The sequence below is a fragment of the Puntigrus tetrazona genome, chromosome 18, assembly GCF_018831695.1.
Source record: "Puntigrus tetrazona isolate hp1 chromosome 18, ASM1883169v1, whole genome shotgun sequence".
NCBI lineage: Eukaryota > Metazoa > Chordata > Actinopteri > Cypriniformes > Cyprinidae > Puntigrus > Puntigrus tetrazona.
Window position 1 is genome coordinate 3,626,492 of NC_056716.1, and position 27,373 is coordinate 3,653,864.

The 27,373-nt window shown below is 37.4% G+C and overlaps 1 protein-coding gene across 1 annotated transcript; it reads left to right on the forward strand.

Annotated features, from left to right (window-relative positions):
- The first annotated feature begins 55 nt into the window (after positions 1 to 55).
- Positions 56 to 25,576, forward strand: pard6a (par-6 family cell polarity regulator alpha). Its single transcript, XM_043216738.1, has 3 exons — positions 56 to 263; positions 3,236 to 3,458; positions 23,475 to 25,576. Exons 1-3 carry the CDS (start codon positions 201 to 203, stop codon positions 24,347 to 24,349), a joined length of 1,161 nt encoding a protein of 386 aa, XP_043072673.1. The 5' UTR covers positions 56 to 200; the 3' UTR covers positions 24,350 to 25,576.
- The last annotated feature ends 1,797 nt before the right edge of the window (positions 25,577 to 27,373 follow it).

Consider the following 27,373-nt stretch of genomic DNA (forward strand, 5'->3'; position numbering starts at 1 on the left):
GTCAGTGTTATTGAAAGCCACTGGCCCCGCCCACCGCCGGGAGAACGGCTCTAACAAATCAGTCCGTGCCTGTGAAGCAGTACTGCGGATCGCGACTGTCAGCTCACTCATGCTGCGCGCACGATCTCTGTCTGCTGACTCCCGTATTTAGGGGCACTCTCGTGCGATACTGCCCGTGGGAATATACATATACCGCGAACATGTCACGGCATCACAGGACGCCGCTGAAAAACGAGGAGAGCGTGGTGGAGGTGAAGAGCAAAGTAAGTGAATCCCGAAAAGGATGCGTTTGACAGCGTGCATATGTAAACACCGCTGTTTACGCAGCCCTCCGCGGGAGCGTGCCCGTAATTGGAGGGTTTTCAATCCGGCGCATCAGTGTTGGGGTTTGTGTACTAATCCATCCATAGAGAGAAACGCTGATGGTGCTGTACGTGTCAGACTACGAGGCGCGAGACGAGCGCGTTTGGCTGGGATCGTTATGACAGCAGGTCTCTGTCCGGCCCGTGTGATGTGATACGCGGTTCTGGTGCAGTGTGAAGGATCCTACCGATAGGCAGACGTGCGCAACGAGGCGATTGGGCCCTGTTGATCAATTATGCATGTTACATACCAATAACGAAAACCCGAATCCCGCAGTACAGGAAGAATCAGGTCCTAATGATGCATCTGAGAGGCATTAATCATGTTAGCAGAGCCGCGTGCTGCATAAACTCGATAGGACGCTGGTCCGCTTTCTGCTACTAGGATAAATTCCACTGTTTTTCTTCGATTACGAGTACGCGGGTATAAATAAGCAATAACACAAAAGTGCATTTGTTTGGAATACAGATGGCACGAGGCCACAGGTAATTATAACCGTGCTGATGTCCCGCGCTTCAGAACCAATGCCAGTGAAGCTGCTCTGTAATTATCTAAATATCCTTCTCTTGTGAGAAATATTGACCAGTTGATTCATGGATTTCTTAGTGAAAATAGTTCCAAAAGGAGCCCGGCATCAAGCTTTCAGTGTCACCATGCAATGCATGTGGAGCAACACCTTTCTATTATCAGCCAGTTTTTTTTTTTGTTCTACACAAATTGTGCCGGTATAGTAAATATCAACAATTTTTTTATAGTGCTTCTCAGACTCTAGGGCCTATAACGACATCCAAAGTTGTCCTTAATTTACTGGATAAGGATTTTATATTTTAATTTACAACTACAAGGTTTGCTGCGCAGCTCCTGCCTCCCGATTGAAACCGCTGTTGTATAATAGTACTTAACAATTGTCTAAATTAAAATGTCTTTGTGATAAATCTGTTTATCTGAGGTCATAGATGCATAAAAAAAGGCCTCATTTGTTGGAGGAAACATTTTTTGCTATGTTACAATCGGTGGTGCATGGATGAATATTAACGGCCAGACAGCTACAACTACTGATGTATGGTTCAAATATTTAATATATTTTATGACGTTTATCATGGCCTCTATGATTACTAAAGACACAGACCACTTATTGTTGGTGTCTGGTGTATTGGAGTTGTTTGTTGTCAGTGCGCCCAGAATGCTTATTGGAAAACCTCAACCACAATCTGCCAAACAGAGCAGGATATGTTTTATTATCCCTCCATTCTTGAGAAATGTTGGGTGGGCAGTGCATAGATGTGTATGAAAGAGGAGAACAGCAAACAAAAGAGGGCTGTTTAGTGAGATTCCATTGAAATTTCAGGCCTGTTTGTAATATACTGTCCTTTTTATTATTATTCTTGCCTGAACTGGCTAATTTAATCACCTGAATCCTTCTTCCAGAGGTTTTGGTTTTCATAACAGGCAGTCGAGTGTGTTTGGTGACACTCTTTTCTTCCTGAGAGGAAATTGGAGGGAAATGTTTTCTTTTCTACTTTTTAGCTCTTGATGGGATCCTGTCTCGTATTATCTATCACTTACTCATTGCAATGGCATTTTTACTGAAAGTATGACAGGTATGACCTTTTTATCTGTATTGCTATGGTTACTGTAGAGATCCACAGTCCAACAGAACTTTTTTTTTTTTTTTTTTTTTTTTTACCAGATGGTAATAGAAGAATTTGTTGATTCTTGTTATAAAAGGGGAGGCAATGTAAATATTTATCTCTTCAATGCCGGTCCTTGACAAATTAAAATTTTACTTCTGTAATGTGACACATTTCTGAGTGAAACAGGATATTCAGCAAGAAAAAAAAAAGTAAGACCTGAGTTTGTCCCTCAAGAATCTTGTAAGCGGTCAGGTGATAGTTGAAAGGGAAAGATGTTTCTGGGGGGAAGCAAGTTATTGTGATAAAAATGTAAAAAGTCACGCTTTTCAATAATTTGTCAAATTAGTTACACATTAGTACATCTCTGAATTTCAACAGTATAAAAAAGATGAAAGTATAGGAGAGAAATGTACAGTATTAGAGAAGACAGAATATCGATAGATATGTTGCTGAATATCACATCTAAAAGATTTCATTGCTTTTATTGTATGATTTTACACACAGGAAAAATCTTTGATATTATTTTATGAATGGGCACTCAAGACTCAAGACAACGCCCTCTGTGACCTATTGAATGACTCCATATTCAAATGATCTCCAATATGACCTTGTATATTTTTCCACTAATATTCTCCATCTCCATATGCAAGGTACTCTCCATGGATACAGGAGGAAATCATTGGCTCGGATGCAATTCCTCCTCATAAACTGAGCAATCTGACAGATTTTGTCCAATATGTTCAGCTGAGCTCTTGAGATGAATTTCCCATCCGCTCAGAGAGAGTGTGTGTGTGTGTGTGTGGTCTGGAGAAGCTCAGCTTTTTAATGCCACTGTTCTCATCTCTCCCTTTATCTGTAGCACTTGATTAGATTGACCCTCCCTTTGTTCCTCACTGCTCTTTTTTTTACCTTAATGGCTTCCTCCGAGCTGCAAGTACACATCAAACAGCTCTGCAGCTGCAGGAGCAAGTCAGATTGGTGCGAGGAGCTGGCACTGAATGTGCCTGCAGACTCTTCATGCAAAGACTCATCTGTGTGTAAAGCAACTGTCCAAGTTTCAGTTGGAAAGTCTTGATCCATTTGTTTTGCAAAAAAGAAAATCATTCACATAGAATACATTCACGTATCTGATCATAATCTGTCGAAGTCATAATTGATTTACGATGCTAAGTGCTGTGCATTAAGAGCCTGTTGTATGTTTATTGACATAGTTTAATATGGTTGTGGTTGTCCTGCAGTTTGACGCCGAGTACCGAAGGTTTGCCCTGAAGAAGAACGGAGCTGGAGGCTTCCAGGAATTCTACCAACTCTTGCAGACCATTCATCGGATCCCCGGAGTGGATGTACTGCTGGGATATGCCGACATCCATGGAGATCTACTTCCAATCAACAATGATGACAACTTTCACAAAGCACTGTCCTCGGCCAATCCGCTGCTTCGGATTATCATTCAAAGGAGAGGTAAGTTGTTACCGGCATGCACACCATAAAGAGGTCAACGTTTGATGTTGTTTTAAAGCTTAAAGGTGAAGTATGTAAATTCTACATGTCAAATACCAAATGGATTTAAAATCGGGTTTGTGTGGCTGATCACAACAAGAGCCAATCATTTGAGTTTGGGGAGGGTCTACCTATTTGTCTGACCAATAAACATGAACCAATAAAACAAGTAGGAGTCAGCAACTTTTAAATGTCTTTTATGCTCACCAAAGGTGATGAAAAATCCAGTAAAACCAGTAATTTTGATTAAAAAAGTAAATGTTTTTTGTTTTAAATATTTTTTTACACCAGTCTTCAGTGTTGCAATCCTTCCTTCTAATCATTCTAATATGCAGACCTTTTGCTCAAGAAACATGTCTTATTATTACAAATATCAAAAACCGTTGTGCTGTCCAATAGATTTTTATTTAATGATCAAAAAGTTCAACAGAACATCATTTATTTGAAATATAATCTTTTATAACTTTATAAATGTTATCTGTGATTGATTGAATGCATCTTTGCTGATGCACCTAAAGGATTTTTGAGTGTTTGATCATTTTTTGCAATTCTCAAGCAAGGCAGAATCCACGCACTTTACCCTTAACATTACATGAACAACATGAAACCAGGACGTGGGGAGATATTTTTGTTGAATTACATTTTGCATTACAAAATCGCAAAATGTTAAATGCACTTTTTTCGATACGGATACAGCACGGCTGATGCATGTAGGTGTTTGTGTGTATGACAGAGTTGAGCCTTAAAATGATGCATCGTCTTTTGCTGTCATATGTCGTTATCCATATTTGACTCCAGAGGGAATAAAAAGTCATTTCAGCAGTGTAATGTTGTGCACAAGGATGAGGGCCGTTATGGGCTCTGATGAGATGTTATGATGGGTGGGCGTCAGCGTTAGATGGTGCCAGTCGGGGCCCATCTCTGTTTCATGGCTGTACTGGCACTGCGCCAGCCCCGAGGTGCTGAGTCTGATAGCGGTGCGGAGGAGTGATGAGCCCACACCCTCATCTCTCGCTCGCTCTCTCCCTCTTTGATGCTTTCTCGACGTCCTTCCTTGCCTGTATTCTCTTTCTGTCATCTTCGCAACCCTCTCGCTCTCCCTACTGTTTCTTCATCACTCTTAATGCCTTGTCACACTCGATGAGTTTTATTAAATCTGAACCGCAGCACTGAGGAAATGTTTTGCTAATGCTATTAGGAATGTTTTTCTCGTTGTCAAAGAGTTCTTCCTTTATTTCATTGTTCTGTTTGTTTACGCCACCCTATATAATCCACTGCGGAATGAACTGAGCACTATTGTTCAGAGTTTTAAAAGACTCAAAAAGAGAACTGTTTTATTTAGCCGAGGGATTAAATCAGATTAATTTCTTGTTAGCCATGTGAAAATTCTATTATTCGAATATCAAGTTTCAGCTAGCTTCTACAGCTGTTGATGATTGGTAGGGCCAGATGGAATCTATGAAATTATTAGGATGTAAACATGTTATAAAGCGTTAAATAGTTCCGAAATATCACACTCTTATTGAAAGCATTAACTAAAAATAACCAAAATATTACCCAAAGTGTTTAATTACAAAACACCCATGACCTTATCAAATAACTCGTTATTTTTACATTTATTTATTTTTTTGATATTATTTCAACTAAAGTTGAAATTAAAAAAATCTAATAAAATATGTAGATAAATATATAGATAAAAATGAACTTTATAATGTATAAACATGACAAGCACATAACAAAATTGCAGAAACTTGAAATTAAAGTGAAAAGTCCAAATTAACACTAAACACAAATTTTAAATGTTAGAAATATTAATACAAATTTTTACAGTGCATAAATAATATAACATGACTCTAGAAATCAGTTTATTTTGTGTGTGCCTAGTGAATGGTAATATAGATTTTGTGGAAATTATCTATAAAGTGCTCATTTTGAAGCTGTGGACATTTGTCTGACGGAATGTTTGAAAATTACACCTAAATGTGAACATATAGTGTGTTATTTATTCATATATGCATTTACAGTGAACTGTAATTAACAGGTAAATAGCAACATCAGATGTAGAGAATGTAGCATAAAGGAACTAATGTCATTGACATAAACATTAAAGTGAGCTCTGTGAGGACAGAGCTAGTTAGCTAGTTATTTCAGGATGGAGCGCATTTCAGGATGGAGACACATCATAGTGTCTGTGTGTGTGAAGGGTTACCTCTTGTGTAGAAAGAAAGGATAAGACGCTTACATCCTGCAGTGGTTTCCGCCACTTTGGCTTTTGCAGCTTCTTGTGGATGGGATTTTGCGAGAGAAAGAGACGGCAATAATAGTCCTGTATTATGTAATCACAATTTGCATAACAGATGGACCTCATTATGCGTTCATAGTAATTCTCTAATGAGAAACTCGAAACTTATTTAGTTTTAAACCGACATACCTTCATACACACCCTTACGTGATAAATCAGAGTCTTAGTTGTTGCTATTTATTGTTAATTGTTGGTAATTACACTAATACGGCTTGTTTACTGTATACATGTACTGGGTTGTGAATGCATGATGTAATTTCCCTGAGTATTATGAGAACAAATAACTAAGGGTGACACAAGAGTCATCCAAATATTTGCAGCTTTTCATCGCAAGCACAGGGATTATTGTCTTAACTGATGTGTGAAAGCACATGTATCAACAATAAAAACAAACAGCTACTCTTATTATTATAAGTGTAGATCTTTCATATTTTAATACATTTAAAAATTGAATTCATAACTGTGATGGTAAAATCAGAAATCACTCTAATATGCTGATTGGTTGAGGACAATTTGTTTAATTTACAGTTCTCACCATGATGGCGTTTAGTGTTTGTGTGAATGACACTGTTAACCATCTATATATGTTCATAATTAAAAGCTGTTTGTGATGTGCTTTGGTTCATCATGTGACTTTCTCATCACCGCCTACATTTGGTGGTTATCAGTTTATTTTAAAGGTACAAATCAGACTTGTTTTAAAGTACTTTAATAGGTTGGTGTATTAACATTACATCAGTTAATGAAATTACGGTATTTAACTGTAAATTTAATTTAAAACCGTAAAACCAAAAATGTTGTTACCATATTTTTACGGTCAAATTCCTGCAGCCACAGCTGCCAATGTTTTGCATTGTACTCATTTTTTTTACAGCGTGGAAATCTTAATGCCTTGACTGTCACTTGTAATAAGTTTTACTCATCCTTGCTAAAGTTGCTAAAGCATTTAATTGATAAAAAAAAACAAGGCTTACTGATTCCAGATTCTAAAGGTTAGCCTTAAAGGAACTTTGAAACTTTGAACACGTTGAAAAACCATGAACACTGGCACTGCCATTGAAGATGAAGATCTGTCTGTCTGAGCCAGTCATCACTTAGAGCCAGAAAGTCCATTATAGTGCTGCAAGGCCATGCAACTTTGATTCCCTGTGCTGGAAACTGCTCAGAAATATCAGTTTGCACCATGTACCAAAGAGACCGAAAATTCAGCACTGCATCCTGTGTGAATGAGGACAGGAAAGACAGTTTGTCCTTGTAATGATGAGTCGAATTCAGATTTTTTTTAAAAAAGCGCTCATGTTCTGAGCTTTTTTGATAAAATATCAAAACTCAGTCCATCTCTGGCAAACGACAGACGCACGCAATAAAACTCTGCCACTTTCTTACGTTCAGCTGTAAGCTCACATTCAGGTCTGCCTCCATCGTATCAACATGAAACAAGCCACACCCCACATTTGTCAAAAATCTGTAATTTATTTGATTATACCGTGACTGTAATTATATGATTATAATACGCTGTGATGGAACATTATCAGTACATAACAACTCTTTTTCCCTCACACAATCCTATCATTTAAATTTTTTATATAAGCTTAAAGGGATAGTTCACCAAAAAAATGTAATTCTGTCATTGATCACATTCCATCACATAACATATAGAGTTTGTTGATGAAATATGAGATCTGTACCTGTTTAAGTTTTCCGAAACCAAAATATGAACCTTTCATAATCCATAATAGGGGCACTTTCAGGTGTGAGAATCCTTTTTGTGCACAATGAAAAAAAAAAAAAAAGACTTTATTGAACAATTTCTTCTCGTCCTCCACCATTATCAAGAGTACCACAATGCATACATATCATGTGGACTATTTTAACGATGTACTACGTTTCTGGGCCTGGGAACGTTTCATTTGCATTGCTGTCCATGCAGGGTCATAAAGTTTTTTTGTATTTCTTCAAAAACGCATCTTATTCATTTGTGTTCCCGAAGGTGAATGAATGAACGGCACCGAGCACGAAATAATCACACAATTTTCACTTTTAGGTTATGAAATTATGTTATTTCTACAAAAAGCATCATGCTTAATGAAGTACTCTCAGCTTGTTTATGAAGAGAAGTGTTGTCCTCACGGTTGTGTTTGTGCACGCTGACGAGTTCGGCGATGAAATGCTCACTGTTTGTGGCTAAGAGTATTAGTAAATGCCTATTTTTCTATTTAAAGAGTAAGGCGGCTTTAGATTAGCCCCCTTGTCCTTGTACCAGCTCTCTTCGCGGTACTCAAGAACCCTGCTGCAGATTTCTGGTAGCCGGTCTTTCAGTGCGGATCTGTTTAATCAAGCCCTGTTTGAAGGGGGAGGAAAGCCACGTTTCCAGAGAGGGCTTATCGCTGTGGCAGCCGGGCAGAGTTTTGGGGGGGCTGTCAGTGGGCGATTACGGCTTCATCTGCTTCGTGGGAGAAATGTCATTTTTCTGCTGTAATAGCTTTTTTTTCTGTTGTTGTTGACTGGTTATTTCTACACGGAGTGGAGGGACTGTGTTAAAAGTCTTGGGTTTTGCATCGTGTGGCTTGGACTCTCAATTCCCGTTCACTGCTGTCGGTCATTGTTTTGATCATTAAGCTCGCTTTCCACCTCGGTCTTTGGTAATGTAACTACTTATCTGCAGCTCTCATCCTACTCAGATCACGATAAAAGCATCTGGGTGACAAATGCGTACGTTCCTTCTCTCGGATCAGTGTTAATAGATAACACCGGTTCATTTTACAGCCTGGTGCTTCACATTAACTTCCCCTATAACTGTAACGGTGAGTTTATTCAGACTGTGGGATACTGACATGATTCGATTCTGTAGTTCGTTTATTGAGGTGTATTAGCTTTTTATTGTGGGTTAACGTTCATATGTGATATCTGATGCTTGACGTTTGTGTCACCAAGGAGAGAAAAAAAAAAAAGAAGAGGAACTAACAACTGGCAGGACACGTTTTTAGGAATGTGGTTTTAAATGCGTCAGTATGATGATGCCTGCGCATTTGAAAAGGAAAAAAAGCCACCTGTTCTGCTGAACATTTAATACTGATATCTGTAAATATAAACTGATGGGTTTATGATTTATATTATAATGAATAGTTCACACTCAAATGTAACTTGGCATCCTTTGAATGTCATGAATAAATGTTATAAATAACAAGGAAAATGCAAATAGGTATAGTATAGTATTTATTTTATTTTTTTTTGCTTCAGAAGCATGGAATACAGTATGTAATAAAGATTAGTTTTTCATGAAACATGTCTAGTACTGAATTCATAGTTTTATTTGCAATGGTCATACATTTGACAGTATTTTATGGTAAACTGACACTTATTTTCACTCCATATATGGAAGATAAATTGCAGGTAACCCTTTTATATTTACATTTAGTCAGTTAGTCAGATACTTTTATCCAAAGCAGCTTATCAATGATGACAGCAGTAGAAATCAAAACCAACTAAAGACAATATGCAAGTCTCGGTTAGCCTAACACAATACAAGTAGCAAGGTTTTATATGTCACAAACTAAAAACAAGTGGATAGAATACAAAAAGAGTAGAGAAAGTTAAAAAAAAAAAATGTATTTCCATTTTTAACTTTACTGTAGCAGTTTTTTTCAGTAAAAATTGCTTAAAGAATTTAAAGTACTGAAACTGAATGAAAAGGAAGGCAAAAGAAAGAACGATATTGTAACATGTTTTACAAGTGCACTCAAATGAAAGTTCTGTCATTATTTTCTTACCCTCCTGTCGTTCTAAATGTGTGATTTGTGAGATGGGGTCAATACTGTTTTTTTTTTTTTTTTTTTTTATTAAGCAAGGGTGCAATATATTGATTAAAAGTCACAGTAAAGACATTCATAATGTTTATAAGGACTTTTTTTTTAACCTAACTGAACTGTAATTCATAATTTTTACTGGTATTTACCTGTATTATAAGATTTTTTTTACAGTGTACAGACAAAATCTAAAATTATAAAATGATTACAGGTGAATGGTTTCCATTTTTGGGTGATCTATCCCATTCATATCAAGTTTTGCAGAGTTTTAATTGCATTTGGCTCTATGTGATTGTCTCGTAAATGTTATAATAATCCCAGTAACACATATAAACACAGAAACCAAGAACAAAAACATATGTTTTTCAGGTTTTCTGCAAACCATAAATGTAACAGACTGGCCTTGAATAGATTGATTGACACGAGGATGTGATGTATCCTGTGAGCTGGTGGGATTATCAGAGGTCCCTAATCAGATCTCGACCCCATCCGCATATCTCTGACTGGGGCTTTTAGACTGAGACAGAGATTGATCTGGCTTTTAGTATGAGCTCATCCCACTGAGTGGCCATACACTCATTCATCCCAGCAGATAATGATGTTCCCTGAGCAGATGGGGACCAGTTACACACAGCCATGCAACTTTTGGGGCCAATAGGGAGAAACACATTTAGTTTTTTATTGTGATACATGATTTATTTCTATTTTGAATTTAAAGTAGGATATATATATATATATATATATATATATATATATATATATATATATATATATATATATATATATATATATACCTGCTACAAATCTGTCATGGTTTAATAAAAGCCGTGTCCCATCACTCTTGATAGAAAATTGTTCTAATACTTTGCCGAGGTTCATTGAGCAGCTTCAAGGAAGTGTTTATCTCAAGCCATGAGTGATGAAGCATGTGATTATGGGTAAACGGGTATGATGGGTGTATGAAATGAACAAAGACAGACACATTCTTCTGCTGTTTGCATGGCACGTATACAAAAAAAAGGAGATTAGTGGACTAGATGGTTTATTATTGTTATGAACAATGTCATGTTTCATTTTTGTGTTTATTTATGGTGTTAAATTTGTTGGAATTACATGGTCTTGTGTTTTTGAACACATATAGGTCATTTTGCATACTCGAGTTTGAAATGTTTGCATGTTAAAAAAAAAAACAACTCACATTGTTTCAATCATGTTTACATACTGCTTTCGAAACTTTCATCTGTCATAAAAAAATCTGAATTGGGATCACGTTTCTGCATTTTTCACATTATGGTTGTGGGTTTGATTCCCAGGGAACATATAAACCAGTGGTACATATACATATATGTGTGTGTGTGTGGTATTTTTGGTTTATAGAAACAAGAGTTTTCATGGATAGGATACAAAACTAACATGAACTGTTAATAAAACATGTAAACTGCTCCCGAAGAGAATGAATATCATACTTTCATGCAAATCCTTACCAGCTAACAAACGCAGTACCTCTTTACACTACGACCATAATATAACATATGGCAAGACAGGATAGTTCGACTTATCTGAGGTGGGAGACAAGTTACGAAAATAACTATAGAATAATGACACTTGACATTAAGCCTGTCAACATCTCATAGGAGCGCAGACATTGCTTGGGACAGCATTTTGTTCAGGCAGTCTTTACTTAAACTGCATCTGACAGAAGTGTCAACAGCTTTCATGCACGTCTTTTAAAGTAAAAGTGTCGAGAAAACGTAAAAATATAATTTTTTGTTGTGTCTTTGGCCGTTCACTCCGCACCAGTTGAGAATAGCTGATATAAACTCAAATGTACTTTTTAAGCTGTTTTTTTTTTTTGGCTGTTTTTGCTAAAATTATAGTTTATAGCCACACAGAAATGATTAGTTAGTTAGTTAGTTAGTTAGTTAGTTAGTTAAATAATTATTTGGAATGTTTGGAATTTCAAGATGGCACATTTTTCTATACCGTTTTTTTCTGGATTTTTTTTTTTTTTTTTTTTTTTGAGTGGTACATCTGGACACTTGCAGTCTCTGTGAAAACGGCATACAGGCCCCTCAGAGACGCGGCAGACTTCACACAGCAAGAGAAATCTCAATGAAAAGATGAAAATCAGAAGTGTAACAAAGCCACTGGGCTTTTCAACTCTCGTAGCTCTCTAGGTTTTTTCTCCACGCTGAGAACACATGGCTAATAAGAAGACAGGCACTTCAAGGGAGACCCCAGAGCCTAGAGATTTTATTTATTTATTTATTTTTTATGTTGCTGTCATGCCTCGAGAGTGCGCAGAGGACGATGTGTTTGTGTGTGCGACTATATTGAATTCAAGAGAAACCCTGTGTCTTATTAGTAACTGACACTGTCTATAGGCAGAAACCCCCTTGAAGCAAAATAACTTTCTGTCTCCCCCTTTTCTCAATCATCTTAGTGGAGTGTGTGGCTTTGTGTCCTCAGCTAATAAGTGAGGAAGATCATGTGTGGCAGGCAGGTGTAAATCCCACTGGCTGTATTGCTGCTTTTAGCAGGAAGTGGAAGAATGGGAAGGATATTTCCCCGCATGCCCATTCTGTGCACAATGATCTGAGGATTCAGCAGCTGTTCTGCACCCTAGGGCCCCTGTGTGTGTGTGTGTGTGTGTGTGTGTGTTCATGCCTGTACTTGTCTATGCTTAATGAGTATGCTATGTATAGTACACAGGGTTATCTGGATGGCATGTCGATGTAACATGCGCCTTCCATGCTGTTTTTGTTTTGACATTTTGGATGATATGGAAACATCTTCCCAACAGTTACCATCAAAAATAATCCATTTGCACTGTGCTGCTTTACAAAGGGCATGAAGGACAGATCAAAGAAAGAAAAGGAAGGCAAATAAAGATCAAGTGGAAAGAATGATATTGTAACATGTTTTGTATTTTAACAGTTTCATTCTTATCACATTGTCTTTGTTTCCTGTTGTAACGACATTTAAAGGAAGTTCATCCAAGTGAAAGTTTTGTCTTTATTTTCTCACCCTCATTTTGTAGCTTTTTTTCCCATGGAAAAACAAAAGGAGAAATTATGAAGCTCTTTCTGTTCAAGGACATTTCAGAGTGACCCCGGCTGTCAAGCTTGGAAAAACGTCTAAATAACACCATGAAACTAGACCATGTGATTTGTGAAGTCTTCTGAAGATATAGGATAGCTTTGTGTGGAAAAAAAGAGAGAAAATATCATTAACATTGATAGTTTCATTTAAATTAGTTGCAGCAGTGCATTGCATCTTTGATATCATTCATTTTAAAAAAGCACCATAAAAGTAATCTTTTTTGAATACTATTATTCATCAAGGCTACAATGTATTGATCAAAAGTAGCAGTAAAGATTTTTTTAATATTGGGGAAAAAAAAATGAATACAAACACACAGGACAAAATACACAAGGAAATTAACTAAATTAACAGGAAACAGGTGAAGACAATTATACAATTAACATGAAGGGAAGGTAGGGCACAGAGAGCACATGGTACAAGACAAAAACAACAACAAAAATATAGTCCAAAAGACATGATATATATATATATATATATATATATATATATATATATATATATATATATATATATTAAAAAGAATGTCTGATTAATCATTGTTTCTTTTCTCATAAACTCTCATAAAATCACTAAACAGAACTGATTTTTGCATATGAATAATGACTTAAATTTCGATCGGCTTCTCCTACAAAGCCATCATATAGTTTCAGAAGACATGTAATATAGTGCCCAAGTCACATTTTTCAGAACCTTTTTTTTGTTTCTCTTGGAGCTTGACAGTCCCATTCCCCATTCCCTTTCATTATATTGAAAAGCGTGTCCAGGGCATACTTCAAACATTCCCTGTTGTGTTCCACAGAAGAAAGGAACAATAAGAGGAAAAGGAAATAATAGTCAGAGCTTTCATTTTGACTGAACTATAACTTTAAAAACCAAATCTAAATTTCACCTGAAGTTGGAAAATTGCACAACTCCGATGTTTACATTCGATTTTTCAGTGCACATCTGCTTGACTGTATAATAGCAGCCGGTATATTGGCAAGACAATCAAAGAGCAAACGAAAGAACGAAGGCAGGTCTTGGACTGCTCCACAGGTGCGCTATCATACGGCCAATCACCATGACAGCAATACAAATGGAAGGTAGTGCGAGAGAAACACAGGGGAGACTCTGTGACTGAGATGACATTGCTCCCATTTTTAACTGCATACTTGCTAAACTGGTTGTGGCTAATGTTAGACTGGGTCCCGATAGTGGCCTTTATGTACCACTCCCTGGATGACATGTTGTTTTTTTATAAGGCCATTTGTGAAACACGATGAAAAATTGATGACAGAAAGTCATTCCGTATACTCGGAGAAATATGCATTATGTTAAAAAGCAAAAACGTCCACAGAAATGTGTTAAATATAGGGGCGTGTGCAGTTTTTGATGGTGCAAAATCAAAAGAAAGCTTGCTCGACCTGCCAGCTGTTGACACGCCGATTATGAAGAGAATGTGTGTTGTTCCTGTGGCGGTGCAGGCAATAGCTGTTTATTATCAGTGCAGAATGGTACACTAGAATGGTAACGAGAACATATTAAATGAGAAGAGGATCATTCTGTCGGTGTGATCTCATAAATATCAAAGGAACTTGGAAAAAACAGTATTTCCTCATAACCTGAAGGGGGAAGTATACATAAGAAGAGCTCTTTGTTTAATTGGGAGAACTTCATTTTACTGTTTAAGTGAGAGTAGCAACGTATACAGTAGGCACGCATTTGGAATTCAGATAATTCTGTGTACTGTATGTGTAGATCTGCAGTCTTATATTGCTGATTATATTTTAAAGAAAATGCGTGCTTTGCTATAAGTTTACCCCAAAAATTGGGTGTCATCATTTATTGGTCCAAACATGTATGACATTCTTTGTACTATAATTCAAAAGGAAAACATACAGCGGTTTCTGTGCAGTGAAAAGCTAAACATTTTTTGAATGCGATGCTACTGGTCTAATTGGATTCATTGATCTATGCTAAGCTATGCTAAAAGTGCTATAGCCAGAGATCGGCTGAATGGATTCAGAAATGGTAAAACTCAACATATTAACTCTGGGGGAGTTGGAGAATGGGCCTTTTTCCAAATAAAAGTGATGTGTTCCTTTAAAATCAGCATGAACTGCCTTTTTTTAGTCAAAAGATTTTTGCTTTATATCAGCAATAAATTCACTAGCATCACTAGCAAGGTCACTAAAGTACTGTTAAACTCATCACTAGAAATAACGTATTGCTTAAAATAGAATTAAATATGCTACATTAGATAACAGAAGAAGGAGGAATTCACTACATGGGTATTTTTGTCACTTTCGGTAGCAAAATTGTTGTTACCAACATACCAGAAGGTTTTGCATGTGCGTATGAGTCATACAGTATAGACTAATTTTGTGTTACTTTATATTCTGCCTATCTTTTCTTTTCTGATCAAGAGAAGAAAAAAGGTCGTATGAGCTTGAAAATACATGCGGGTGAGAAAATGATGACAGAATTGGAGTGAACTATCCGTATAATACGCTCAGCTCTCAAGATGTATAAACACTTGTCAAATAGATGTGAGCTGTGTTTGTGTGTATAAGTGTGTGAATGTGTGTGTGTGTGTGTGTGTGTGTGTGTGTGTGTGTGTGTGTTCGTGCGCAAAAGTATTATTCATTTGGGATTAGCAGCCAGCTCTCATCAGCCTATGAAGTAATCCCAAAAGAAAAAATGGTCTCATAGCCGTTAGTGGCTGATCGGAGCAGAGGTGCACTGCACTCTTGCCAGCAAAATAAAAAAAAGTGAAGATACATCAGTTTTTTTTTTTCTTCAACAATAATTAAAATGTTCAAAATTGACAGTAAAGATGTATAGTTTTCCAAAAAGATTTATATTTTAAATAAATGTTCTTTTGAAAAGAAGTAATCAGGAAAGATGTTTTCAGTATCGATAATAATATAAAATGTGGTAACACTGTAATATGAGGAACTATTCCCACTATATTAGCATACTTATTATTATCATATTGGCTGTTCATTAGCAATCATAAAGCACATATTCTGCATGATCAACATTTAAATTGATCAACTACCTTACTAACTGTTACCAAGCAGCAAGTTAGGAGTTTATTAAAGCAAAGGTCGCTTGTTAATAGTGAGAATTGTGCAATTTTTCTTTTCATTTTTGAGATATTTTTCAGAATACATTTTGAACAGTACTAAATGTGAATGTAATTGGTTGGTGTTTCTCAGAGGGTACAGAAATCAATATTTACTTTATCATTATTCAAAAACACAGTATGGATGTGCAAGTCTGTGTCTGAAAGTGGCTTATTTTCAGTCCTAAGTTTGAATGGATCTTAAACTCTTGTGCACATGTGATGCCGTTGTTGTGGTGAGCATATGGCTGAGGCTTTGTCTCCAGATGGTGGTAACAGAGGATGAGGTCAGACAGTCAGCCATTTACACGTACCATTTTGTGTGTGTGTGTGTGTGTGTGTGTGTTAACTCCAGACAGCCACACCCAAACAAATCCATAAGCACAACTGTTAAGAGACGAGGTGGAAGTACATGGGACAGATGCAGAACTAGACAAACACCCTACATCCGAGATTCACAGGAGGTGATAACATTAGGTCTCTTTCACACTGGCGAGTGGAGCATGTTCATTTATGTGCCCGTATTAAAAGGACAAAGTCCTCACACTGCCCTCATAAACAGAACAGTGCAAAATCGTCAGTACATGTAAAGGTTTGTGTGTTAGGTCTGTTTTTGTTGTCCGTAGAATTGCTGTACTTAGCAGAAAAGGGTCTTGAAAATGCACACTAAGCTTATTTATGAAGCAGCTATTCATCCACTGTACAAGTGCACAAATATATTTAGACCAGTAAAAGGGCTAAAAATCAACTTGTAGGTTTTCTTTTTAGCACAAACGGAAAGGGATGCTTCTTGGTCACTAGGCCATGGAGGTAATAAGATCCAGACAGAGATCCACGTGAACACACCTGTGATGTGGCACTGTCACCTGCCTTCCTCTAACAGCATCAGGTGTCTGCTCCTCTCTGCTCTCCAGCTGCCGCCCTGTTTTATTCATCTTGACAAGCTTGTCCACCTGTGCTTTATACCTGCCTGCAGTCTACAGAGAGACTGACAGAGACAACATTGTCCAGGATCCTGGCAGAGTGACAGCACTGAAGCCCAGAACACATTTTGTAGAGGTTTGGCAATGGACTAGGGCTGTCAGATCAATCTCTTTCTTTCTTTTTTTCTATCTGTCTGTCTGTTGTATAATAAAATAACATACAACCACTACTATTAATAATAATGTTAAATATTCATTTATTATTTATTTGGCATATCAATCATTTATATATAAAATATATATACAATAATTTATGTAGTTAACAAAATGTGTGTATGTGTGTGTGTGTGTGTGTGTGCATGCGTATTTGGGTTTGTTCAGATTTTTATGAGTGAAATTTAAGAATATAATTCATATTAATTAATATATGAATTGAGTATATTAATATTAAATCATACAGATTATTTAATATGAATATATTACATTAATATATTAATTAGGATTTAATTAATTGGCATATTACTTTGATTTGATTAATAATTTAATTGTTTGACAGCTGTGCATTTGCATACAGATACCAATTTGTCTTTATAGGGATTACATTTTGCTTATTATATACATTGTGCTTATATTAGTAGTCACAGCGCTTTATACAATACACATTGTGTCAAAGCGTCTTTACAGTATTAAACAGGAAAATAGTGTCCGTTTTCCAGTTCATCGTTGATTCAGTGATGTCCGGCTCAGTTCGGTTCGAATACCATCTGTGTGAGTCAAGTTGACAATATTGCGAGAAATGAAGTATCCCAAACTAAGCAAGCCAAAGGCAACAGTGGCAAGCGACCAGATCTCCATCGGTCGCATATTAGATATGTTGTCTCTCAATGCAGGGCCAGTATCACATCAGCACCTTGTCAGACACACAGCAGCCATTCTCTGCTGGTGAGAGACACTGGCTCCACAGTCAGCATGATATATGACTCTGCTAATAACCTACCGATGGGCTGTGTAGGGTCGCAGTCAATAAGCTGTCCAACCTTGCCATAACACTACATTATTAGGTGTTAACGCTGGGTAAATAAGCTCTCCTATACTAGCATAACACACTGCCTGGAGGTTGTTTCAGTAAGTCAATAAGCTATCCTGTTCTACAATAATATACTTCGCCAAGGAACCGAAGAGGAAATAATGATTCTTATAGTGGTTTGAGGAGAATTGAGGTTTTGTTGAACAGATTTCGCACCTCTGTGTTGTTTTCTGTACTAGTGAAAGTACTATTGACACCTTACTATACCACACCATACTATTGATTAAGCATGTGTCGACGATAGACAGGGCTATCGCCTGTAGCTGATGCTACTGATGATAGCAAGACTATTATTATTATTATTAGGCTAGAATTACTATCTAACTTATTCTTTTTCCGCATTTTTAGAGTGTTATGTGTTACAACCAATCATGCACATTATATTGAGTTTGTGAATGCAGTGGCCAATCAGAGGTGATCAGATGAGTCATCGCCGAAACACCAGAGTTGCCTATCAAGTGTTCACCCTACATTGCAAAAATCGCGACGAGAATGGTATGAGTTCCCTTCATAATGTCTTGTTCCAGCTCAGGGAATCAAGATTATATCAGTAACCTGAGTTGTTTTGTTGTTCGGTGTTCTGACTGAATTCTGCTCTAGTGTGACTTCTGTCATTATGTCCAACCTGGTCTCATGAAAAAAAAAAAAATACCTCCGTGCACTTTTTGTGCAACATCGTTTTTATGTGCATACTGTACGTTTCGCCACAGTTTCAAAGAGAAATGTCCACTGAGTGGAGTTAAAGCACAGGTTCATTACCTGAACGCTGGCACATTTTGTTACGTAGATATAGGTACACCTTTGTTTTCAGTATGTTGTTTCAAGTGTGTATTGCAGTGGTTCAGAATCCAGGGACTATCGCTAAAAGCTAATGCTCTATCATGCATTGTCAGATGTAAGTTATTATAGTGTTTAAGTTCATAAATTCACACTAGACTGATTTCAGTGATGATGTTCTTTGATAATGTAAATGTTCTTTGCTTGTATTCTGTAGCTGCAGTTTAAATAACTAACAAAACGTAAGCATTATAATTAGTAACCTTCTAGCTTCTAGTCTATGCCTGGAGTCGGTTCACTCTCAAGCTATGAAGCTAAGAAATTAAAAAAATTAGCATGAAAATATTGTGTATCGGCAGTCGTAGGCTGATGACATAACTATGCAGCATATTGTCCGACACTTCTATTAAGTATAATGTCATGAACTCTGAGTCTCTTGAGTCTGTTTAGTGCAAATGGGAACAAATATAGACACAAAACATGAAGTATAATTTAAAACAATTAACCTATGATGTTAGTGTACTAGAACAGCTTTGTAAAAAATCAGGAATAAAGTATATCTAGATACTAAGCATCTCATCGACAGACACAGATGTTTCTGTGTGCGCTGTGCCTGAGGAAGTCTTTAAAGTCTCTCTGTATCTTTGTAATCCAGAGAGCAATGTTCACAAAGCTCTGCTCAGTCTGTGCCTGCAGGCCTCAGACACCTGGCGAGAGTTTTGATGTTTTTATTGTATTTTTCAGGTGAGTCAGTGCCTGTGAACAACTTTCGCTGCAGTCTGGTGTTTGGGTTCTGGTTTCTGTCTGCACCTTTCTATCCACTATGGTTTAGACGTGAGGTTTATTCTAAATAAGACAAATCCTCTTTTTTCTGGTATTGCGTGAGAGAAAAGCTGAGGAGATGTCTTGGTCTCCTGTCTAAACTTCACTGGGTTATTGGTAAGACTAGCTGCTTTCTCACTCAGACTAGTATAATGCGATAAATGGTTCAGTAATGCTGTTATACTCATCCGACTTAGAACTGAAAATGCATCATATTCTGAACCCAACTAAAACTATACATACAGTATGGCAGTAATGGGAGGTTGCTGTGGATACAGGTTGGCGATAAGTGGGGTCATTTGATTACTCGTATTGTGGTTACATTACTTTCAGGGTATATGGTTGTTTGAGAGGGTTTCTGAGTGAAGGAAGTGGGCTTTCAGTCTTGATATACAAACGTCAAAGCTGGAGATAAAAAAAAACAAAACAACAGATGCTAAAATTAAGCAGTTAGAGGTTCTTGTTCAGAAGTGAACTTTTTTTGTATAATTGTCACATTTCATTTGAATTAAACAGATATATATGGACTAAATATACATTACACTTTAACTAAAAATAAAAAAATATATTATATATAATACTTTTTTAGATATGATATTTTTATGGGATTATATTATTTTACTCTCTTGTATTTTTGGGAATTTCTTTTTTAAAGAATATTCATGAATTACAGTTCAATGTAAACCAAATAAAACTTTTATGCAAAAAAACATGAATTTCTAATTATACTTAATTGTTCTAGGTTGAGTCTGAATTGAATAAAAATGGTTTGCAGTTCTGTGAAGGAGTCAGTTGTAAAACGGTTCAGAACTATATTTAGTAACTGAGCAAACTGCTATACAAGTTTGAGACTCTAAGTAATCTTTTTAATTAATCAGAAGTGGTTCTTAAAAGTCATTTGTCAGTGAATCAAACATCACGGTTCAAATGGCAGCGCACAAGATGATGTTCACACTAGCTTGTAAAGACAGTCTAAAATATAAATTGTCAAATTCTTTATTTCTTTTTTGCATTTATAAACGCAGTCAAAAGCCTTGGACATTTGTGTGTGGGAGAGAGATTACTAAGGGGATGGTGTCTCTTAATCATCCTTGAGAGCTTGGTGCATTAGCTTCCGATCTCTAAGCAATACATAACGTCATTTCACTAATTAGTAATGTTTATGAGATATACAATTCCCAGACCTAATGCACACGCACCACCCACGAAAATTAGCACTTTTAGCTGTACGTCTTAACACGGGATGATCATTTCGGGGGTAGGGTTGGGAGTTGCAATTAACTGGGAGGGTTGTTGGACCTGCTGTAAAGCCTAAGGCCAGCCCATTATGCCCATCTCTGACCCGCCTGTCTGCCAGGATCCCTCTCTGCCTCCCACTCACCCTCCCTGGGCACCCCGTCTCGCTCTCCAGCCCCTGAGCAGGTTTAATAACAGAGGCTGTCCTGATCTCTGTGGGGGTCCAGACACCAGACTAATGTAGTGAGACAGGGAGAGGGGTGCCGTGAGTTGCATACTATATAAGCTACGTTCAGTTTTTATATGCACACCCACACATGGTCACGTGCAATGGACAATACCGTCTGCGCTCAGGATAAATATTTACACATTTATGCAGATTAAATATGAGGTCACACAAACGCAGACGATGGTTTGTGCATCTCTATTGTTTTTGTGTTTCTTTAGCGCATCTTGTTATGCTCATCATATCTTTCCATATGGGCACTTGGGGTCTTGAGTTCAGCACCCATCACCCCGTCCACATGCGGGCCCCTGGGGCCTGACGGTAATTAATTAGATGTGAGCTGGTAATCTACTGTTTGTGGATCTTAAGACAAACCTGGGCCTGTAGTCAAACTACTAATTAATATAATCCCCATCATGTGATCTCCTCTTGAGGTGCATGCTGGGCTTTTTCTGGATAGCACAGATGGTTTAAAATTCTATTGAACCAAGAAACGCATTTTCAGATGTCTGAGATTTGCGAGTAAAGGATTTGCATAACTATTAGGTTTGTACGCAGTTTGTGGTGTGGATCAATGTGGCTTGTTGAGGTGAGGTTTGCTATTACTTTTCTAAGTGACCAGATTTATGATTTTTGCCTGACTGATGAAAATGGAGTGGGGGAAAAAAAGGAATCCACCAGTGTTGTGATTCTTAAGTGAACCAAAACAAAAGCTGCTGAAATAAAGCTGAAATAAAAAATTAAAACGAATTAAAAAGCAAAAGCAAAAAAACTAAGAAACACTAGGAATAACTAAGAAAAACTAGGTACAGTTCAAATTAAATCTGACAAAAAAAAACTATATTAGTATATAAATAACACTTCCATCAAAACACCAACATACAAATATATTGCTCACATAATTTTTTATTTAAATTTTTTAAAATTTATTTGTTTATCTTTTGTTCTTTTACAAAAAGCTAGTTTCATATGTTTTGCCGCAGTTTTGAAAGAAAGTGATAATTTGCTTTTCTTGAAAACATGGGATCGACCACCGCCTAATTCACAAATGGTTTTTTGTGATTATTTTTTTTCCCTTTTTTTTTTTATTGTTGAATTAGCAACTTGGATGAAATATGTATAGGCTTGTCGGTGAGTTCTTTTGCCTTGGACCAGTAAATAACCATCTAGTACCTGTGTAGCAACATTTTATATAATCGTATAACAACACTCTGGCAACCGCTCAGAACACCCCAGAAAACTTCTGAGAATGTAAGAATCAAAAATGTTTATCACTAAACTATTGAACTAGATGTGCGCACTGCAGAAAATGCACACAGTTTAACGTTAGTCAGCAGACTGAAGGGAAGGTGTTGATGACTTCCTGCTATTTCCACTCCCAGAAGGCTGTGCTCTCATAATCACAAAAAGACCTCTCCGCGAAGACCCACGCACAAAACCCTTGCCGCAGTTTAAAAATAACCAAAAACATTCTCCCTTCTGACGCATGTTACCTCCCACCAGATTCCTGTCAGGAGGGCTCTCTGTTCTCCGTTACCTGCTCATCGGCTAAAGCAAGTCTTGTTTTTTCCTTTTTCTAGTCAGACATATCAGCCGTGATTGTTTGGACCTTCTGAACAGTGAATATAATGTGCTGTGAGAGAGGCTTTGATTAATCTGCCTTTTAATCTGATTCCGTCTCCTGACCCTTGACCTATTGCGAGTGCCTTGGACAGATTTATTACAATCCTTGTTTGTTCATCCATCCATCCCTGCCTCCTGGTTTTATTATGATCGGGTCTCTTCTGTTTTTGTCCAGCCTTATTGCTCGATATAAACATTCAGCACTCAATGTCATATTGAATTCTTTCAGAGAACATGGAAAATAATAAATCTAAATTTGCTTTATGGGGATCAATTTGTTAAATGAGGTCATGGTGATGCGATACTGGTAGGACAGATGGTGAGTCACAGAGCGAGGTGCTTTGTATCTCCTTGAGTTCATTTTTAGTAACAGGGAACAGTATTTTATGCCAGTGATAAACCTGCACTGCGGTGTATACAGTAGATCATTCTAAATTTAGTGGACACATTTTGGAGTTGTGAGGCTTTTTTTATGAGTAGGAGGAACTGGATGAAAGGAGATGAAAGAACCACATCTCAGTTTTGTTCAGCTGAATCTTGAGGACACCTAAAAGTCGTCTGGGGGGCAAAATGAGGTCCCTTTTCTATATTCAATTTCCATTTTTCCATTTTTTTATTCCCAGGACTGCAATGTAATACATGTATTGGTGGGTTTGTGCAATCAAAAGTGACAGTAGAGGCTAAGTTTAATGTTATAAAAGATGTCTATTTCAATTAAATGCTACAATAAAGAAGAATAAACCAGTCCAATGTATAATTGACATTGAGACTAAATACTAGCAATAAAGGTTTTTCAGTGTTTTCAACTTGGTCATGTTCATTTGAAAAACATCAACATCAACATTTGTATAAACATCATTCAGTGTAAATTTTAGTAATCGTAATTAAAAATTGCAATTACAATTTTTATATATATATATAAATTTGTTATATCACTAGTTTCTCTGTCTGTCTCTCTCCTCAGACGTAGATGACTCCGTGCCCTTCCCAACAGGCTCTCTTCAGAGAAGGAAAAAAGGCCTAGCTGGTCTACATCAACCAAAGCAGAAGTCCAAACCAGCTCTGCTCATCGGCCTTCCGCAGGATTTCCGGCAGATCTCTTCTATCATAGACGTAGACATCTTACCCGAGACGCATCTCCGTGTCCGTCTGCACAAGCACGGCACCAACAAACCCCTCGGCTTCTACATCCGAGACGGCGTCAGCGTCCGCGTCACTCCCCAAGGGGTTGAGAAAGTTCCCGGCGTCTTCATCTCTCGCCTCGTAAAAGGCGGTCTAGCAGAGAGCACAGGATTGCTGGGAGTCAACGACGAGATACTTGAGGTGAACGGTATCGACGTGGCAGGGAAATCACTGGACCAGGTCACCGACATGATGGTGGCTAACAGCCACAACCTCATCGTGACGGTGAAACCCGCCAATCAGCGAAACAACACGATGCATCGTGCGAGTAAAACCTCTGCCGGCAACAGTTCCGCTGGCTCGGGAGGCTCCGCCCTCTCGCATGACTCCGCCCCCAGCCCCGCCTCACAGAACGCCAGCCAATACAGCAACAGCAACAGTGTGGCTGAGGGCGACAGTGACGATGACACTGACCTCATCCTCGAGAACGACAACCTGTCGACGTACATGCCGCACCGTATGACTAATGGCAACGCCAGCCACGCTAACGCCCTGTCGTCGGGTGCATTTGCACACAGGCCCCTCCCACAAAGTGTTTCCTTGCCCAGTAGCAGCTCTTTAAGCTCCCTGACCACACCCACACACAACGGCAGCCCCACCAAGACGAGCAGTAGCCAAGAAAGCATGAGAGAGGATGGCAACTTCATTACGTTGTGAGCTATAATGAGTTTTTACGCACATTTATAAGAAAATGAAGGAACTAATATATCATCAGCTATTATTTCTCAGCCATTACTATCACAAACGACGACCTATTCACAATCTTCCCTAATGAATGAGGACCCTCGGGTTGCACAATCTAGCCCGTGTGTGGACATGTGGCTGACACTGTATGGAAGTGCCTTATGGCTCTCCCCTTCTTTCGCCTTAGTTGTTTTTTCTTCTTTTGGGACAAAGCAACCGTATTCATCTCTGTTGACTCGGAAGTGTGCTTGCTACTACTACTAACACTTGCACCTCAGAGGACGTGAGAGACAAACGAATCGCCTCTGTGGAAACGATGCGTGTCTTGTTTTGGATTCATTCTCTCTTTTTTTTTGATGCCTCTTACATCGATGATGACGATGGTAATGACGATGGAAAATGATGAGGAGGTGGAGGAAAATATAAGAGTGTTAAACCGGATTTGATCAGTGTTGATTATGCTTGTTTGCTCATCTCATCTCATTCTGATGCTGATCGTAGTTTCTCAAACTCAAAATGTCTACCAAATGTGCTCAGCGTGACGATTTTAAAGTGTTATTTCTAATCAAGTCATCAATTCAAGGCATTTTTAATATCTCGAGATAGGAAGTTTAGAGTTCGGATTATTCTAAATATGAATACATTTAAAGATATTTTTATTTTGTTCTGTCACTCTATTGTTTGTATGAAAGCCATTTTATTTCCAAGTTGGCTTAATTTTCAGATTCAATTTCTCTGGTGTCAAAAAAGCAAGACGCCCAAAAATTAAACGTCTTGGTAATGTATTCACCCTCGTGTTATTCCAAACCTTTCTGTCTTCTGTAGAACGTAAAGTAAGATATTTTTGGTAACCCTATAGTTTGGTTACTTGCAAAAAACAATACTTTTCTCAAAATGTCATATTTTATGTTTTACACAGGAAAAAAACGAAGTTAAACGGGTTTGGATCAACATGAGGGGAGTTGATAAAATGGTTTGAATTTTGCGTTTTATTGTTTAAAAAACATTCTGACACAGGTTCTTTATTGTTGAATGATGTCAACCCCTTTTTCCCCGCTTTGTTTTTAGTTTTTTTCTCCCCCTCTGGAAAAATAGGAATCTATATACTTAACTGGCACCAGTGCGGCGTAACTTCAGAAAGACTTGACCTCTCATTGACTCAGTCTGTCCATTCTCCCGTGAGCTCAGTTTTTCTGTAAAGAGCAAAAAAAAGGAAATTCCTTTCATGTTTGGAAAGGCCAGAATTCTGCACATTGGGACCTTTTTCACACAGTCCACTCCTGATGGCCAAAGCTGTAAGGCTTTCTTAGCCATGGTGAGTGTGTGCATGTGTGTGTTCGCTTTTATTTTTAAAGTATAATCTTACAGAAACTGCACCGAGGTGGACACTGTCAGTCCTGGAGCCAAATATTGGTTTCTCTAATATCCAACAGACCTGAGCGCTGTTTTCAGGCAACGAGTTCCTAGGTGAACGCTTGTTTAGACTCTGGAGATACCGGCCTCGGGACGTCCTGCGCTTCAAAGGCTGTCTATCAAACCATGATGGAGAAATGATGGCAAAATGCATAAAACTTCTTTTTTTTTTTTTTTTTTTGACCTAATCTTTTTTTTTTGTTATGTTTCTGGGAAAATGTTACTAATATATGTGACCCTGTACCACAAAATCAGTCGTAAGTCGCACAAGTATATTTGTAGCAATATCCAACAATACATTATTTTTAAATTTTATTGCAAAAATCATTAGGATATTAAGTAAAGATCATGTTCCATGAACATATTTTGTCATTTTTCTATTGTAATATATCAAGTCCAAACTTAATTTTTGATTAGTAATATGCATGGCTAAGAACATCATTTGGACAACTTTAAAGACAATTTTCTCAATATTTAGATTTTTTTGCACCCTCAGATCTCAGGCAAATATTGTCCTATTCTAACAAAACAATTGAAATCTTATTTATTCACCATTCAGGTAATGTATAAATCTCAATTTAAAAAAAAAAAAAAGACCCTTATGACTTGTTTTGTGGTCCAGTGTCACATATTTATTTTTTGTAATCATTCCAAATGTTTCACATTTTCGGAAACAGGTGCCAGTAAAAATAATCAGGAAGCCAGTCATGCGGTGTCACAAATGATGGGCGTGATTCATGAAGGTGTAGCTTCATCTGCTCGGCGTTATCTGGTTTAACTCGATCAGCAAAACAAATGAGGTGTTACTTCGCCACAAAACTGACATTTATGAAGGTAGCCTTGAGTCTGAAAGAGAGTGGTTTATTTGAACGGATCTAGACGTAACATCTGCACAACTGACACCCGGTGACTCATTGCCTCGGGTTTTCACAGCAGACAACGAGGACAACTGAAACCAGAGAGTGATTTGAAACGTACAGCAAGAGACATCTGGACAAGCGTGAACTGTCACTTTGTTTTGTTATCTATATTTAATTTAATATGTTTTATTGGCATACTCTAGATGAAGAGAGTGCTGGATTTTAAAGAGAAAGCGATGGCATGTAAACAGCACACAACCGGAGCACCGATAATACCACATGAGCATTATTTTTTTGTGTATGTCAATGTATATGTATAAATAGAAATATGAAATGACGGACACTTTTGTACACTAGGAGCCCTTTTTATAAAAAAGAGCATTTTATATATGTGTAAAATATGGAAAGTATTTTTCTTATTCTTGTACTTTTGTATGTATATTAGAATTCTGGAGCGGAGGTTTCTATTTCTTTTGAGTATCACAAACAAAACTAAAATCTTTTAGACGCTTGTGTTTTTATTATAATCAGATGGGTCAAGGTGTACAATACTGTGAATGTTATAAGCTGATTATAAAAATGTTCTATTAAGATAATAAAAGTATTTAAAATTTATGTGTTTCCTTGTTCAAATTATTAACTTTTTTACTTTAAATTCTGCAACAATTAGTATGATTTACATCATGGTTAAATCAATCTTTATTTTGTTGCTATATTGTTTTAA

Bases quoted from the DNA above. Each gene is read 5' to 3' on its own strand.
- pard6a (XM_043216738.1), top strand. From the start codon at position 201: ATGTCACGGCATCACAGGACGCCGCTGAAAAACGAGGAGAGCGTGGTG. The intron at 264-3,235 runs GTAAGTGAATCC...GTTGTCCTGCAG, and splicing joins TGGTGGAGGTGAAGAGCAAA to TTTGACGCCGAGTACCGAAG. The intron at 3,459-23,474 runs GTAAGTTGTTAC...CTCTCTCCTCAG, and splicing joins GATTATCATTCAAAGGAGAG to ACGTAGATGACTCCGTGCCC.